The sequence below is a fragment of the Topomyia yanbarensis genome, chromosome 3 (genome assembly GCF_030247195.1).
Source record: "Topomyia yanbarensis strain Yona2022 chromosome 3, ASM3024719v1, whole genome shotgun sequence".
NCBI classification, from domain to species: Eukaryota; Metazoa; Arthropoda; class Insecta; order Diptera; family Culicidae; genus Topomyia; species Topomyia yanbarensis.
Window position 1 is genome coordinate 179,521,968 of NC_080672.1, and position 17,884 is coordinate 179,539,851.

At 34.9% G+C, this 17,884-nt stretch overlaps 1 protein-coding gene across 1 annotated transcript in view; it reads left to right on the forward strand.

The window, feature by feature from the left end:
* Positions 1–10,881, forward strand: part of LOC131693898 (rRNA N6-adenosine-methyltransferase ZCCHC4) — a 270,281-nt gene extending 259,400 nt beyond the window's left edge. The window contains exon 5 of the mRNA XM_058982164.1: positions 10,043–10,881. Within this exon, the coding sequence (XP_058838147.1) occupies positions 10,043–10,787 (745 nt within the window). The 3' untranslated portion in view covers positions 10,788–10,881. The remainder of the gene's footprint in view (positions 1–10,042) is intronic.
* The last annotated feature ends 7,003 nt before the right edge of the window (positions 10,882–17,884 follow it).

Sequence of the window (17,884 nt, forward strand, 5' to 3'; positions counted from 1 at the left end):
TCGCTAAGGCTGTATCAGAGTTACTTTTATCTCCACAGTTGGCTTGTATTTCTTTGAATTATTTCGTTATATTCCGTTGGGGTAGTAGTAAATAGGTCCCTTGCTGTCCCACTGAGTCTTGTCAAAATTAGTTAAATAGTTGCCGCTTTCTGTTCAGCTGACACTATGGTTTGGACAAAGGTTATCGAGTCTATGAAAGACTTGGTGTCTTCCGGGCGCCCGTCATGATATCAGAGTAGCCAGCTCCGAGGCGATTTTGGCGGTAAATGCCATTTTTTGGCTTTGTTTATTTTTCTTCGGACAACTCCAAATGATTAATTTGGAAAGAATTTTTAATTTCAGAGACGTCTATTGTTTGGTCTCTTGTCAATTTTTTTCTCGGTTTCAGTAGCTTCTGATTCACTACTGTAACCCTTATCAGCTACAATGGAATTGTGTAGAATATTTGAATCATTTTAGTATAATTTTGTATTCCCTTTCGTATTCTTTGATGGTTTGTGCTTTTTTGTAATATATTTTGCAGTGTTCTGGGGCGTGTTTTGCTTTTGTAAAGGTTTCTGTATTCCTTTTTCAGGTTTTGATCGATTTCTCTGAGCCTTTCCATGCAAAAGAACTAAGATTTAATAGGCATACCCAAAAATCTCGGTAAGAGGTATTTATATTATGAAAAGTCGTATCAGTTTTATAGTCGAAGATGATGCAACTTGATGTGCATTCCATCTTAAGTCAGTGAAGCTATCGATTGTCTAACTTTTTTATACGCTCGCTTCTCTATTCAGCGATTGTATAACTTGTAAAGTGTTATTAAGGTTGGACAGAGAATGCGCAAAATTCGCAAACGAAAAAAGCAGTTTTTTTCAACACCGTATGTCAGACATACGGTGTGGAAAAAACTGCTTTTTTCGTTTACGAATTTTACCCTTTCTCTGTCCAATCTTAAATGCACAGTGGAAATTACCAAGATTCACCATAATTTAAATTGGCGATCGTTGTGTAACTCTTCGTGCTGTTCTAATTGGTTTATTATGTTTACTTGAGGGTCTCCACACGTAGTGGTAGTCTTAGAATTTTTATTGCTCATTGGGCGTCTTGTTCGTTATGTAATGATTGTTTATGTGACGGTTGTTCATATGTATATATTGGTTGATTTCAATCAAATAATGATTGTTCGTAATTATAGTTTGCCTAATTGTTTTTAGTTTGGTAATTATTGCCTAATACAGTACCGTAAAATATTTTTGGTGGTTCCATTTCTCGGGTCGTCCGCTCTGATATTTGGGTTGCCTAGCATTAGTGTTTGTATTTCGTTGGTGAATCTTGCCGCTTGTAGTCGATATTTCTGCGTGCACATTACTTATGCCTCCGCTGTAAGTTCAAGTTATTTTGAACGTTCTGTTGCAATTGTATGCTCTTCGGTTGTTTGCACCGGTTACGATTATGTTGGGTAAGCTAACACTTTTTCACTTTTGTCGTTTGTAGATTAGTTAGTAGTTAGTTAGTTAGGCTTCGATAACAGTTTTTGTTCATATTGTCTTTGCAAATTGGTTGGTTTTCACTGAACTGCTAGTTTTCACTTTTGTTGTTGCAGATTGGTTAGGTTTCAATAACAGGTTTTGTTGGTGATACAAGACGAGAATCTTTTGAAATGATTCAAACCTTGCCGACGATTTGTTTCTACTGAGTACACACCTACGAGCATTCCCCTTTCGCAGCTCATACCGAATGAGCACGCTTTGTATCAAGGCCAGAGATGCCAGGTGATATTTTGAAAAATCTGTGTGCGGCCCGTTTAAAAATTTGTGACTATCTGTGTTACGGAAAACGTACAAACTTGGCTGAAAACAAGATGTGGTGAACATTTTTTTTTTGTTTTTACTACGTGAGGCAAAAATTAAGCGCAAGGTAAAAAATTGAGAAATCTATTCTAATCTGTGCATTGTAGAAGAAAGCTGTGGAAATCTGTTCATTAAAACAGAAAACTGTGGAAATCTGTGCAGGTTTTTGAAATCTGTTCAGCATATTGAAAATCTGTGAACCACAGATAAATCTGTGCACCTGGCGTCCCGGATCAAGGCGATCCCTTTTATTAACTTTTCGGTGCAGATGAAAGGCCATCCTTTTGTGCGATAAATGAAAATATTTTCATAATTCGTTTTGGTGTAGCTTTAGCTTAGTGAAAGAGTTGCCACATTCACTAATTTTCTTGGGAGGATTTGCAAAAACCTTCGGGTTTGTAGATTAATTTGAAAAATATTTTCATATGATTCACTGGTAAAAATACAGAATTAACCAGCGCAAACTTAATACTAGTTAATAAAAGAAACTTTCTAATTAAATTCTTTTTCCATTATGCATTCGTCTTAATAAGGACGGTTTGTAGATAACTATGGTGATACAAGACGATAATCTTTTGAAACGATTCAAACCTTGCCGACGATTTGTATCTACTGAGTACACACATACGAACATTCCCCTTTCGCAGCTCATACCGAATGAGCACGCTTTGTATCAAGGCCAGGGATGTCAGGTGATATTTTAAAAAATCTGTGCGAGGCCCGTTTAAAAATATGTGTCTATCTGTGTTACGGAAAACGTACAAACTTGACTGAAAACAAGATGTGATGAAAATTTGTTTGCAAAATTTGTTTTGAGGCAAAAATTACGCGCAAGGTAAAAAATTGAGAAATCTGTGCCAATCTGTGCAGTTTTTGAAATCTGTTCAGCATATTAAAAATCTGTGCAATACAGATAAATCTATGCACCTGGTATCCCTGATCAAGGCGATCCCTTTTATTAACTTTTCGGTGCAGATGGAAGGCCATCCTTTTGTGCGATAAATGAAAATATTTTCATCATTCGTTTTAGTGTAGCTTACGCTTAGTGACAGAGTTGCCACATTCACTGATTTTCTTGAAGGATTTGCAAAAACCTTCGGGTTTGTAAATTAATTTGAAAAATATTTTCTTATATGATAATTATTTTTAATTATACAAATTAATAAAAGGAACTTCCTAATAAAATTCTTTTTCCATTATATATTCATCCTAAGGACGGTTTGCATATAACTATGAAACAAATCCATCTACAATTAACAACTCTAACGGAAAATAAGCACCATTAATTCTTTACAAGTATTTTGTTAGTCCTGAAAAGGACTGTTGGCAACACTGGAGACGCGTGAATTTACTTACCTTCTTCGGTCAGCTTTCTTGGCAGGTTTGGCGGCCTTCTTTGGCTTTGGGGCCTTCGGCTTGTTCGCTGTAGCCTTCGATTGCTTGGTGGCATTTTTAGTGGCAGTTGCTACCGCCTTTTGAGTGACTGCGTTGCTTAGCCTTTGGCTTTTTGGCCTTCTCACCGCCGCCATCTCCACCAACGTTTTTCTTCTTCTCTCCAATGGTAGCCGATTTAATTGGTCGTCCGATTCAGCTTCTCAGGACCTAACACCTAGCATGCGCGTCCGTTATGCACTACGTCTTACACATTTGGTTTTGAGAAAAGCTGCGACACACCTATTTATAGGTTTTATCATTAATGTTGATTCTCATTTAAAGTAGTTTTTGAACTATTTAAACAAATTTTATATAGCAAACAACGTATTGGTAGCAAGCGTTGAACGTTTTCCTTCCGATTTATGAAACTAGAATAGCAATCTGTTTAGTAGAAAGAATGTTATTAAGGTTAAAATTCTCGCTCGTTCTCGTGCCGTGCATGAGCCTTTCCTTTCCGTCCGGCTTCTAATGGCATAACCAAAACGAATATGCCGGCTTTCCCCCACCAACTGCTCTCGTCAAGCAATCCAATACGAATAATCATAGGAACAAACCTGTAGTGGACCTATATATAAACTTTTCATTATTTTATTGTTCGGTTGGTGCACCATATTGACGGCTCTGTGTGGGATGGGAAAATTTTCACTTTTCCGAGTCGTTTTCGAAAGATTTTTCAAAACGCTATTTTTCCGTTGATAATGAATGTCCTACATATTCCAAAATTTAATACAACATTGGTACAAATATTTTCGACAAAATGCCGAAGAAATTGATTAAATCCATTCAGTACAACAAAAGATATAAGCGTTCAAAGCCTTACATCATTTTTCTTCCGAAATTTTGAAAAGGGGCCCCTATATTTAACAGGAAGTCGTTAGTCACGACCAGGCATTGCATTTATCGCTCATATGAGTAAGTGCTACTGCGACAATAAAAACTTACATTTTCACACGAAAAGTTATTGGCACTCACACAACTTCTCCGGATAAATACAACGTGTTATTTCTCCGGATGAATAAAACAACCGGAGAATGAGTGAATGAGTTTATCACGGTATCCTTTTTTCGCTCGATGCTTTGCTGTCGTTATTCCAAAACACGAAAAAACAAGTCTATCATACTCCTTTGCCGCTTTTCTTTGTAATTAAGTGTATTTTTTGAAGTTTTTATTGATTTCCACGAAATTAAAATTTTATCACCTTCTCCGGTGAGAAGGAAAAAGTCAAATAAATTTTATCCGGAAAATCATTCTCACGGTATTTGTGGAGACGGAAAATTTTGCGACTCATCTTATCTCGGAAAAGTTGGACATCGGATAAGCTTCTTCTCGCGTGAGTGAGAGAGAATTACAATGCCTGATCACGACAAAATTTTCAGAAATTGATGGCAAACAACTTTCGTGCTATTGCTAAGATCATTTTGTCTACCAAGACATACCTCCTGATCTTATTCCTTTTTTACTAACACACTTTCTTTTCTGTGATGCTCGTGGAGATGCAGTCTCGGTCTTTTTAACTAACGTTCCTCTACTTTCTCGGTCGAACAACGTTGATCGTGGCCTACGTCGTTATCAATGTCGTATATACAGGTCTGGTAAAGATGGCACTTTGGTATTCGTAAGATGAATCGTACATGAGTGGTGTGAGTGATCACAGTATAAATCGACTTGCTTTCGTCATAGCGGTCGTTCCGCTCCCATTGAATCGTGTGACCGCTATGACGTCGACCCGTTGTGCTTCTGGATTGTTTACATATTTTTGGTTGCCAACACTAGCAAACCGTGTGTTCTACCACACCTATATATACCTCATTGCGTCGTTATAGGGGAATTGAAACGTCATTTGGCTGTCAAAGAAAAATCAGGTAACTCCTCATACCAACGAGAATCGCATTTGATTTATACTCTACGCGCACACAATAGTCGGAATGAGAAAAGCTGTATCACGAAGGAAGAGATGGTTGAATATGAAAGTTTCGAGCGAGAGAAGAGCGTGTAGGTTGAAATATCGCGGAAAAAACACTTACCGAAATATGTATAATTTACATATATTTTTTTGGATCTACCTAATCATAACCATAAGAAACCGATAATAGATACTTCTAAAATGTTTCTCAAACTGAATTGCTACCGTTTACAGTCAATAACCATTCATAAATAACATATCGAAAAATGTAAATAGGCAACTCCAGTGAAGATGATAAATTTTCGTCACCATGCGCTCTCTTCATCGTTGAATGACAAATGAGTTGCGAAATATGTTTCAAGACCAAATATGTTGAAAATGTTCTAAATCCCGTGCTGAAAAATGTTAATAAAATGCATGACGCTTGTTTATATTTTTCTGATTTTTCTTCAACTTTTGTAGAGTGCACCTCAGTATTCCATTGACCATTTTATGAAAATATTGAGTGAAACATGCTCAGTGAGAATGATTCGCTCTTCTATAAGATATTATTTTTGGTTCATTGTGCATTTCCACTTTATTCGGTCAATTACGAAGGGAAACTACGGGCAATCTACCTAAGCTATGCTAAGCATTGATTAGAAAAAAATGATATACGGAACAAGACAGTCGTATTGGGAAATTAACAATTAGAAAAGTGTGATAGAATTACAAAGCTACTGCCGTTATACGCATAATTGTCCCATGTATATAGGGCATCCCATAGAACATGAGACAATTAACGGCAGTCTAGGAGTAATTATAAATTGACAATGACATTCATTGATCATTATAACACTATAATTAAAGGGTTATATACAAAGTTGGAAAAAAATCGAAAAAAATTATTGAATATTCTGAAAGTACATACTTTTGAAAATATCTCTTCGAAATTTCACCCAGATCGGAGCACTAGATTTCTAACTACAGCCGTTCGCAGCGCACTAGATTTCTGACTACAGCTGTTCTTCCGCGTATGAAGTTAACACAAAACTTTAAACGCAATTATCTCGGAACTAAGTTGTTTAAAAAGTACCGTTGCGGTGAGCGTAATATCACAAAAAATATTCATCCGATTTTCATATTTTTTTAATTGTTTGTATTTACATTCTCGTGTACTTGAACGGTTCCTTTTTCCAAAATTTTTGTATTCTTTGCCATGAATTTGTGTTTAAAATTTTGAGCACAACAAAACTCAATTTTTTGGTGAACATGTTTTTTTTTGCAGGAAATTTTTTTATTGGGAAACTGATCCGTTCAAGTACACCACAATACATTTCTTCAATAATCTTTTTACTCTTTTGATTTCAGTTGAGCGGTTTGGCTTGGAGTGCGTTCACCACAAACCTCTGCCAAAAAAACTCGCTACGGAGGATGAGCCATAACTCCGCCAACCTTTTTAGTTTTTTAATTCAACTTGTTTTTTTTCGAACTTCGATAGTACTACCAATGAGCTGTCTTTTGCTTTTTGAAAACAAAAATTGCATAAAACGCTTTTAAAAAATCACGAACTTAGCTCACTTTTTCGCCATCTTTGTATATAACCCCTTTGAGCGAGTAAGGGCGCTATAACCCTGGCTCATTAGCCAGGGCAGAGCTAAATACTTCTGCCCCATCCCAGGAGCCTAGGACCAAAGGAGTGACATTAACACTCTTAGCAAAGTCACTCCCAACGATTTATCAAACCCCCACCAAATTGGAACGGTTGTGTACGGTTGTCCACGTTTCTTCCTTATTCAAGGTTCCAAATAATCAGTTTATAAATTATTCATTGAATGAATAATTTTATTGCCGTATAATTTTGAATCATCTTTATGTTGTACGCTGCACAGTTGGCCTGGCCGCTTTAATGCTTGTGCAATATTCAATGTGTGCCACAAACATTAATAATGACAAGAAAAATTGTGGCTGTGTATGCGTGTAGACTAGACTAGACATCTTTATATATAACCCCTTAACAAAGCAACACACTATTTTTTTAAAACGTACAGCTATAATTTTCACGATTCATTTATAATAAAAACACTATATGTAGCCTATGTGCGTTCAACACTGGAATATTGTAGAATAGTTTGGTCGCCATTTTCAACAACTTATGCAAACCGAATAGAATCAGCACAAAAATAGTTTCTATTGTTTGCACTTCGTAAGCTACACACCAAAAAAATCTCAATTTTATCGTTGACGTAATTGCAAACATGACACAATTCAACAAACCGTAATTTACGAAATGACGGAACATTACCGTGTTCCGTTTAATTTTACATGAAACATATACTTTACATGCGCAATAACATAAAATTACACTTCCTATCATTCAGAACAAACGCTGTATGTGGAGTAAAATTACATGATTTACGAAATTAAACGTCATGTAAAATTAAAATCAAACGTAAAACTAAGTCATTTTTGATGCTCGTATATGCCAGGGTCAGGAGACGTAAATTTACACTGTTTTTTCTAGGTGTGTAGGTTGGACAGGACTACATTTACCATCTTATGAAACATGCTAATCGACATTCAAACATTGATAGATCGTTGTGAATTCTCTGATACTTCATTTGATAACGACATCGTATCATATCGTATTGATACTATCAAACTATTATCAAAACTAAATTTTTATGCTCCTTCTCGAGAACTACGAAACCACAGCTTCCTTTCTACAATTCACCATCGTACCAATTATGCCAACTTCGGCCCTTTAAACCAAATGATGAATATTTACAACAAACATTGCGAAACCATTGACTTTAATATGCCGAAAACATAACTTAACAGCAGTTTAAAGTAAATCGAAATTTTTGACTAGTGTTAAGCTACATTAATAATTACTGTAACAAACCGGTCTACATCTGATTGAAGATTTGAAATAAATAAATAAATAAATAAATATTGTTTTAAATCGTTCTGATTTTTTCTAGTGAATTGTTGAAAAATGCTTGTTACCGTTACTACAATGATAATCAAGGGGTAATCAAGCTTTATGTTCATCGCCTAAGCTGTTCGAGTTGATAATAGTTGATTTCATGTCACGAAAATAGTTGATTTCATGTCACGCAACCGTTCAACACACTCCTAGTTTGCTATACTTTCTACATCATCCAAGAGATGGCGAAAGGACATTAAACGGATGCAATTTACGCCGATCTGTCCGCTGCATTTTATAAAATTAATCACGCAATCGCCATAGCGAAACTCAAGCGTCTCGGTTTCCACGGAATGTTCCTCGACTGGCTAAACTTGTATCTTGTTTGTCGCGAAATGTCAGTGAAAATAGGAGATAGTATCTCTGAAACAATTACCGTTACCTCTGGTGTACCACGAGGAAGTCACCTTGGACCTCTCCTATTTCTAATTTACATTAATGACGTCAATCTCTCTTTGAAATGCTTAAAGCTTTCATACGCCGATGATTTTAAATTATACCTAAGAATTTGTAATCTGAATGATTCCCAGTTTCTGCAACAGCAGCTCGATACCTTCGCCGATTGGTGTCAATTGAACAAAGTGGTGCTGAACGCATCAAAGTGCTCTACTATCATTTTCACTCGTAAACGCAATCCTATCATATATCATTATTCGCTGCTAGGATCTAGCTTAAAACGGGAGACCTGCATCAAAGATCTCGGGGTCATGCTTGATAGTAGACTGTCGTTCTGTGATCACATATCATACATCGTGTCCAATGCATCCAAACAGCTCGGCTTTATATTCCGGATGACTAAATCATTCAAAAACATCCATTGCTTGAAGGCGTTGTAGGGTGATGAGTCCATTTTCGCTATGTTTCTATTATCACCCTACCCATTTGAGGCCGTTGGTTAGAGCAGTGGCTGCCATCTTTGTTCAACGCATTGAGTCAAATGATAGCGCAACAATAGGGGCACTCGATTCGAGTTTTCGTTGCGCTCAAACACGAGAATTACACTGTTTTCAGCGCATTTGTATTATTATATTGGTTCTTAACAACGAAGCAAAGTTGTTGATGTCAATTTTTACGCATTCCATTAATTGTAGGCCGAGAAATTAATGAATTAGTGAGGCACCCTGCTTAGTATAGTGAAAATAGGCACTTAACCCTATGTCGCCCTTGTTCGCTCGTTACTGGAATATTCGGCAGTCGTTTGGTCGCCTTTTTACCACAATGGAGTGCAGCGCATTGAGGTAGTACAACGTAAATTTGTTCGGTTTGCTCTGCGTCAGTTGCCTTGGAGAAATCCAGTAAATCTCCCGAGTTATGAGCACCGTTGCAACCTGATTGCTTTGAAACACTCATCGATCGGCGCAACATCTCAAAAGTAATGTTCATAACCGACTTACTTTTGGACAATATAGACTGTCCCAGCCTCCTTAGCCAACTCAACATTAACATTAGACGCAGGACGCTCTGTGCCTACTCTTTTCTCATTACACCCATTGCTAGAACAAATTATGGGTTCAACGAACCGATGGCAAGCATGTGCAAAATATGCAACCAATGTTACACGTCCTTTGACGTTAACTTGTCCCTTGTTTCCCTTAGACGTCTATACAGTGTTATTTTAAAACATGACTCGTAGTTTAATATATAGTTCGTAACGCTTATTGTTATTATAATATTAGATAAGATGTGTTATTTTAGGATGTAATTTATATAGCTATAAGTAATTATGTATGTATCATTTGGATTATATTATATCTGTTGGTACGAAAAGACGAGGAACCCGCCCATTTGAGAAAGAGTGCTTATGTTTTCTCATCTCAAGAGGGTTTTTCCCTGCTCCAATAAATAAATGAATAAATAAATTCGATGATTTTTTACATTACGCCTTTTTTCTTTTACTTCTAGGTCAAAGGATCGCATATGTATCTTTACCGATCCTCCATTTGGCTGCCGCACGGAGCTTCTGGCACAAACAATTCGAAAAACTAATCAACTATACAACAAAATTAATTCGACCACTCAAAATATCCTGCCTACATTCTGGGTCTTTCCGTACTTTATGGAAAACTACATCCGGAAAGAAATTCCGTCTATGGAGATGGTAGATTATAAAATCAACTATACCAACCATAAAACCTACAATAACAGTATGAAGGGTTTAAAGCATGGTTCACCTGTTCGTTTTTTCACAAATGTTGCATTGGATTTATTCAGCTTGCCAACAAGTGAGGGTTACCGGTTTTGTTCGAAGTGTAATAAATGGGTTCACAATTTAAACCTACACTGCAAAATTTGCAACAATTGTGTTTCGAAGAGTGGTGCAACTTACCGACATTGTGTAAGATGTAATTGGTGTGTTAAGGCAAGTTACAAACACTGTGACAAATGTGGAAGGTGTACTCAAGCACGAGGACATAACTGTAAATTGTACCGTATGCAAGTTAGCTGTCGTATTTGCTTAGTTAAAGGGCATGTAGAAAAAATGTGCAGCATTTGGAAAAATAAAAAAAAGTGTAAGTGTAATATTTCCGGTTGTGTAATTTGCGGGGCAAAATCTCACATAGTAAGTAATTGTCCTGAACGCAAAATGCTTCTAAAGGAAGAATATTTCCTTGGTAGCTACCAGAACATAATAAATGCTACGTGTTGAAGTTACCGATCGATCGCAAAATGTTTAAATCTTAATTATCATACTGAAATTGTCCCTTGCTGTTTTATTAACTAATAAAACCTGTTTTAATCCACTTAGCGGTGCAATTGTGCCTTTCTCAATCATGAACACGAAAATGTTTGCGTTGTTTATATTCATTAAAAGCTTTCAAATGCGTATGTTTTATATTTTATTATTATACATACAATGACAAATATACAAGAAAAGAAATCATTATTCGAGTTCTAAAATGTTGTAAAAGAAAAAAAACAGCCACGGTAATATTGAACTGAAAAACCGATTTAATCCACCTAGCAGTGAGATGAGACATTTCTTACACATTTCACTATTAGATTAGTTTGCAGAATTCACGAGAAGTAGGCACCCAACTAGATGTGGGATGAAAACAGTTTCTAGTCTTGCACGAATAAAATCTCGAATAAACTGAATAAATTATAGAAATCAACAAAACGACCGAAATAAAAAAGTAAAGCAAAAATGAAATAATAGGTTTTTAAATTCATAAAATGAGTAGAAAATTTAATGTAAATCAAAATTATCAAATACGCGAATCAAATTAGGTTAGGTTATTAAATAAAAATTAAAATTATATTTAGAAATAGTTATAAGATTCAGATTAATTGACTCATACTAACAAATTGAATGAAATAAAACGAATGACTGAACATGAAATGAATAAAATTAAAGATATGAATAAAATGGATAAAATGAATCAAATGAATCAAATGAATCAAATGAATCAAACGAATCAAATGAATCAAATGAATCAAATGAATCAAATGAATCAAATGAATCAAATGAATCAAATGAATCAAATGAATCAAATGAATCAAATGAATCAAATGAATCAAATGAATCAAATGAATCAAATGAATCAAATGAATCAAATGAATCAAATGAATCAAATGAATCAAATGAATCAAATGAATCAAATGAATCAAATGAATCAAATGAATCAAATGAATCAAATGAATCAAATTAATCAAATTAATCAAATGAATCAAATGAATCAAATGAATCAAATGAATCAAATGAATCAAATGAATCAAATGAATCAAATGAATCAAATGAATCAAATGAATCAAATGAATCAAATGAATCAATTGAATCAAATGAATCAAATGAATCAAATGAATCAAATGAATCAAATGAATCAAATGAATCAAATGAATCAAATGAATCAAATGAATCAAATGAATCAAATGAATCAAATGAATCAAATGAATCAAATGAATCAAATGAATCAAATGAATCAAATGAATCAAATGAATCAAATGAATCAAATGAATCAAATGAATCAAATGAATCAAATGAATCAAATGAATCAAATGAATCAAATGAATCAAATGAATCAAATGAATCAAATGAATCAAATGAATCAAATGAATCAAATGAATCAAATGAATCAAATGAATCAAATGAATCAAATGAATCAAATGAATCAAATGAATCAAATGAATCAAATGAATCAAATGAATCAAATGAATCAAATGAATCAAATGAATCAAATGAATCAAATGAATCAAATGAATCAAATGAATCATATGAATCAAATGAATCAAATGAATCATATGAATCAAATGAATCAAATGAATCAAATTAATCAAATTAATCAAATTAATCAAATTAATCAAATTAATCAAATTAATCAAATGAATCAAATGAATCAAATGAATCAAATGAATCAAATGAATCAAATGAATCAAATGAATCAAATGAATCAAATGAATCAAATGAATCAAATGAATCAAATGAATCAAATGAATCAAATGAATCAAATGAATCAAATGAATCAAATGAATCAAATGAATCAAATGAATCCAATGAATCCAATGAATCCAATGAATCCAATGAATCCAATGAATCCAATGAATCCAATGAATCAAATGAATCATATGAATCAAATGAATCACATGAATCAAATGAATTTAATGAATCAAATTGATTTAATTCATCCAGTGAATACAATGAATCATATTAATGTAATGGATCAAATGAATAAAAAGAATGGATGAACAAAATGAATAAAGTAAAAAAAAAAGAAATGCATAAATAAAACAAACGAATCAAATAAACAAAATGAACTGAAGTGATAAAATGAATAAAAAGAAGAAAGTGAGCAGAATAAAATGCATTGATTAAAATGAAAAATTAAACAATGGTAAAAGGTTATAAATTAATATAAAGAAATAAATTGAATCAAATAAATTATTTGGATGAAATGATTAAAACTGAAAAAGTAGTCAGATTATTAAAATGAAGAAACTGAACAAAATGAATAAACTGGAAAAAATTTATAATATGGATACAATGAAAACAATGAATAAAATAAGTTAAATGAATGATATGACCAAAATGCACAAAAAGAATACACTGATCAGAGTGATTCCAAAGAATGAAACGAATAAAATAAGTAAAATGAATGCAGATGAACAAAACGAATAAAAAGATGCTGAATGAAATAATTAATTAAAAAGAAATGGTCATATATTTGAAGCTAAAAACATTTTTGAATAAAGAAAATGAATAAACCGGATTGTACGAATTTGAGAACCATTGCATCAGAATGTTTTGAAATGTTTTTGAAAATCCCATCTTCTGAGAAAAGGCTAATAAATATGCAATGGACTTTCTAGGGCTGGAAGCTTTTTTTGGTTCTATTCTTTTTGTTTTCATGCTTCTTTACTTGACGGCGTCGTTTTAAGATTATCTGGTGTTTCTACTTTATTGTTGGACCTTAATTAGTTATCAGGAACCTGGAACGTTCAATTTGCTTTGGAATTCGAAGATTACTTTTTGTTCACATATTCCCGAAAAAAAGATTTATGTACAGAATAGAATTTACTGGTCCAGTATTACGCGCTATTGAAAATAGTAAAGTGAGACAAGGTCACATGTGCTTTCAAGCCTGTCGAACAGAAAACGACAGGGAGAATGCGATTCGTGAATGAGACAGGTAGATATTTCAATTTTTTTTCAAATTTGCATTGAAGTAAATAGTGTGAAATGTCTAGGCTATGTCGATAGCATAAAACCCGTGCATTCAGTTGATTGCAATGCAGTCTCTTTCCGTTCATCCTTATAGCTTGCATATTGTTTCGTTCGGAATTCTCGTGCAGGAAATATGGATAAATAAGTCCTATACAAACAAATACTGTGAAAAGGAAATGGTTCAAACTACTCAGTATATGAAGATATTATGAACGACGATAAGTTAGAAGACACATTGTAGTTGCATCCCCCATCGAGAGTGGGTACTTTGGGAGACTTCTTTTCCTGGATCTAATTTGTGGATATTTTTGGTCTTTGATCCGTTATTTTTCATGAAAGTTCGTACCAATACAACGAATGTGCAGTTGATACAACTCATGGTTCATTCGCCTGCGCCACGTTCCGTCTTCCATCTGCACGCCACCATAGATGGTACGCAACACCTTTCGTTCGAAAACTCCAAGGGCGCGTTGGTCCTCCACGAGCATAGTCCAGGTCTCGTGGCCGTAGAGGACCACCGATCTAATCAGCGTCTTGTAGATAATCAACTTCGTGCGGCGGCGAATTTTGTTGGACCGGAGCGTCCTCCGGAGTCCAAAGTAGGCACGATTTCCCGTTAAGATCCGTCTCTGAATTTCTCTGCTGTTATCATTGTCGTCGGTTACCAGTGAGCCCAAATACATGAATTCGTCGACTATCTCGATTTCGTCACCGTCAATCCGAACTCGGGTGGGAGGTTCACATTGTCGTCTCTAGAACCTCTTCCTCTCATGTATTTTGTCTTCGAAACGTTGATGGCAAGTCCAATCCTGCTGGCTTCAGCTTTCAGTCTTTGAGCATATGTTTCATTCAAAATTCAATAGAGATACGAATAGTTTAAATATCGCACGTGGAATGTCTCTTTTGGAAATTTTCATCGTCAAACTTTCATATTACCCAGTTAAGCCAAATATTTTTCTGATATTGCCATGAATTTCCTTAATTATAGTGTAGATACAGACTTTGAATACAATTGAATTGAAGTTGAGTTGATGTAGCAGGAGACAAACCTTCGCAATTACAATTAATAAATATTTCAGATTGGCAGAAGATCTTATCACACAACTTAGAAATGGATACAGAAATAGCTAGATAGACGCGATAGAAGAGAGACAGAGAGAGACAGATGGGGGGGGGCGTGTGAGGAACGGCAAATGATGGTTAATGCAGTGACATTTTTATAGGTATATTATTATGATACGTATATTGATTTCTTACATTCTTATTATAAATAATGTAAGTAGTAATTTTTGCACCATAACCAGTATAACCTAAATCTTGCAAAAGAGCTCAATTTTCGCAAGATTTTTGGGCTTCAAACATACAGTTGCTTTCGGTGACACCACGAGTATAATTATATGAGAAATCTTTTATCTCACTACTAGGTGAATTACTTTTTGATCTATGTATGGATATACCATCCAACATTATTTTGTCTTTGAAGTGAACTTATATATTGATTTTTGAGAAATAGTTAATTTATTATAAAGGTAATTCACAAAATATTCTCAACATCGAATTCCTTGAATCACGTAGATGTGTTTTCATACCCCGATAAACCCCCTAAAACACCAGTAAAGCAATACTCTGTATGAAACAATCTCATTTTTAGGTAATGGAAATTGGTAAGCGAGGACTAAAAATACAAAATATTTAATATCTCCACCGCTCGCGCACGGATTTTGACAATCTATAGCTTGTTAGAAAGGGATTTTTACAAGAATTCTATTTATGTGCAGTTTGTGGGAAAATATTGTATTGTTCGAAAGTTATTTACAAAAAACCTGCTGTTTTTTGACAAAATCGCCCATATCTCAGAAAGTAAACAACATATCGAAAATCAAAAATAATAGTGTCAAATGGCAACGTTAGGCCTTTCATTTGAAACTAGTTTCATTAAGATCGGTTCAGCCATTACTGAGATAATTACATGACATTTTGTACATCCATACATACACACATACAGACATTGTCTCAATTTGTCGAGCTGAATCGATTGGTATATGAGACTCGGCCCTCCGGGCTTCGGAAAAAGTTTTCAAAGTTTGAGCGAATCCTATACATTTCTTTTGTAAGAAATGTAAAAAGGTGCGAAATCGGCAAAGTCCCAAAAATCGATCCTTTAAAAAAAAAATTTCGTGATAACATAAAATCTCGACGTTTCATGCATTTTAAAAATGTTTGGCATCAAAAATACGGATTCGATTTCTGAAATTTCATGGGGTCCCCCATTTGAAAAAAAAAATTGTGTTCCGGCTTATATGGGAATTTCATATGTGACGGGACGGTTCAGTCTATATTTCCGGAACCATATAAGCGATCCGTGCGAAATTTTTCAGACATCTGTGGGGGTAATATAGCTATCATTTGGGACTAAGTTTGTGAAAATCGGCCCAACCATTTCCGAGAAACTGATATGAGTTTGCTAGTTTTGAAAGATGGTCGCTTTTCCCGGGCACTTCCGGAACCGTCTATGGTGGTCAATGTAGTCAACGAAAGTTTGTTTGGCCGTTGGTGACCTAGAACTGCAAATTTAAGTTGTTTGAGAGACATTTTAGCGAAATTTTAACCTTTTTTGCTTTCATCGGAGTATCGGTTTGAATCACAATTTGCTATGTGATCGCACGCCACAACCCGTAACTCCGGAACCGGAAGTCGGTTGGGGATAAAATTTAATAGCCATTTACGGGGACGCAACATCTTTCATTTGAGACTATGTTTGGTTGATTCGGTCTAGCCATCTCCGAGAAACCGATGTGACTGTTATTCTGAATTTGGATACTTCCACCGGGGCTTCCGGATCCGTCGATGGTGGCCAGTGTAGCCAAAGAGACTTTGAATGACTGTTGGTGACCTAGATCTACAAATTCAACAGTTGTGTTTACATTCGTTAGAATCGCGATTTGCTGCGTGATCGTACGTATCACCCTGTAATTCAGGAACCAGAACTCGGGAACATTATACCTTTCATTTGAATCTTAGTTTGTAAAAATCGGTTCAGCCATCTCCGAGTAACCGATGTGGACATTTTATTAACAAATCCGCACATACACACAAATACATACATACATACATACATACATACATACATACATACATACATACATACATACATACATACATACATACATACATACATACATACATACATACATACATACATACATACATACATACATACATACATACATACACACATACATACATACAAACATACATACATACATACACACATACATACATACACACAGATATTTTGCGATCTCGGCGAACTGAGTCGAATGTTATATGAGACTCGGCCCTCCGGGCCTCGGTTAGAAAGTCAGTTTTTGGAGCAATCCCAAATAACCACATGCATTATATTGAAGCATTATTTTAACATCGATAATGTTCATTTGCTCTAAAACTACTTTCTTAAAACAGTGCTGCTATAACACAACATCCCAAATGTTTCAAGACATTGCCTCTTATGAGCAATGTAACAGGCATTATACATACCTTTAGAGCAACGGTTTAGTGTTTGATCGCATTGCATTTACAAATGCTTTGACGCTCTACTGCGCTACACTTGAAAAGTATATAATGCTTGAACTAAAAGTTATGAAACATTAAAATAATTTGACGTTTATGAAGAAAATGTTCTAATCAAAAAATATCAACCTGAAACAACATGGAGAGTAGTGTGGCAAACGGGCAATTTTCTACGAAAGGGGCAAAAATATCGGAGCACTGCACCGCCTATAGCTTTTGACCAATCCTATTTCCGTTGAGGAATACATGAAATTAAACAACACGAGTATGCATTCCTATAATTTGCAACTCAGATGAAGCATATCATAGAGAAACCACTAAATGCTCATAATTTCATCTGCACAATTTGATGTCAATATTAACTCTGTTTCGGAATCTCTACTAAAAACTGATTTCTGCTTCGTTTGTTGATGTTTATATTTCGCGATCCGAGAGCCACACGATAAATACTAATCTACTAAAAAAATGACAAATGTTTGCACCTCTCCTTCTATACCGACGTGTCATTGCATTAA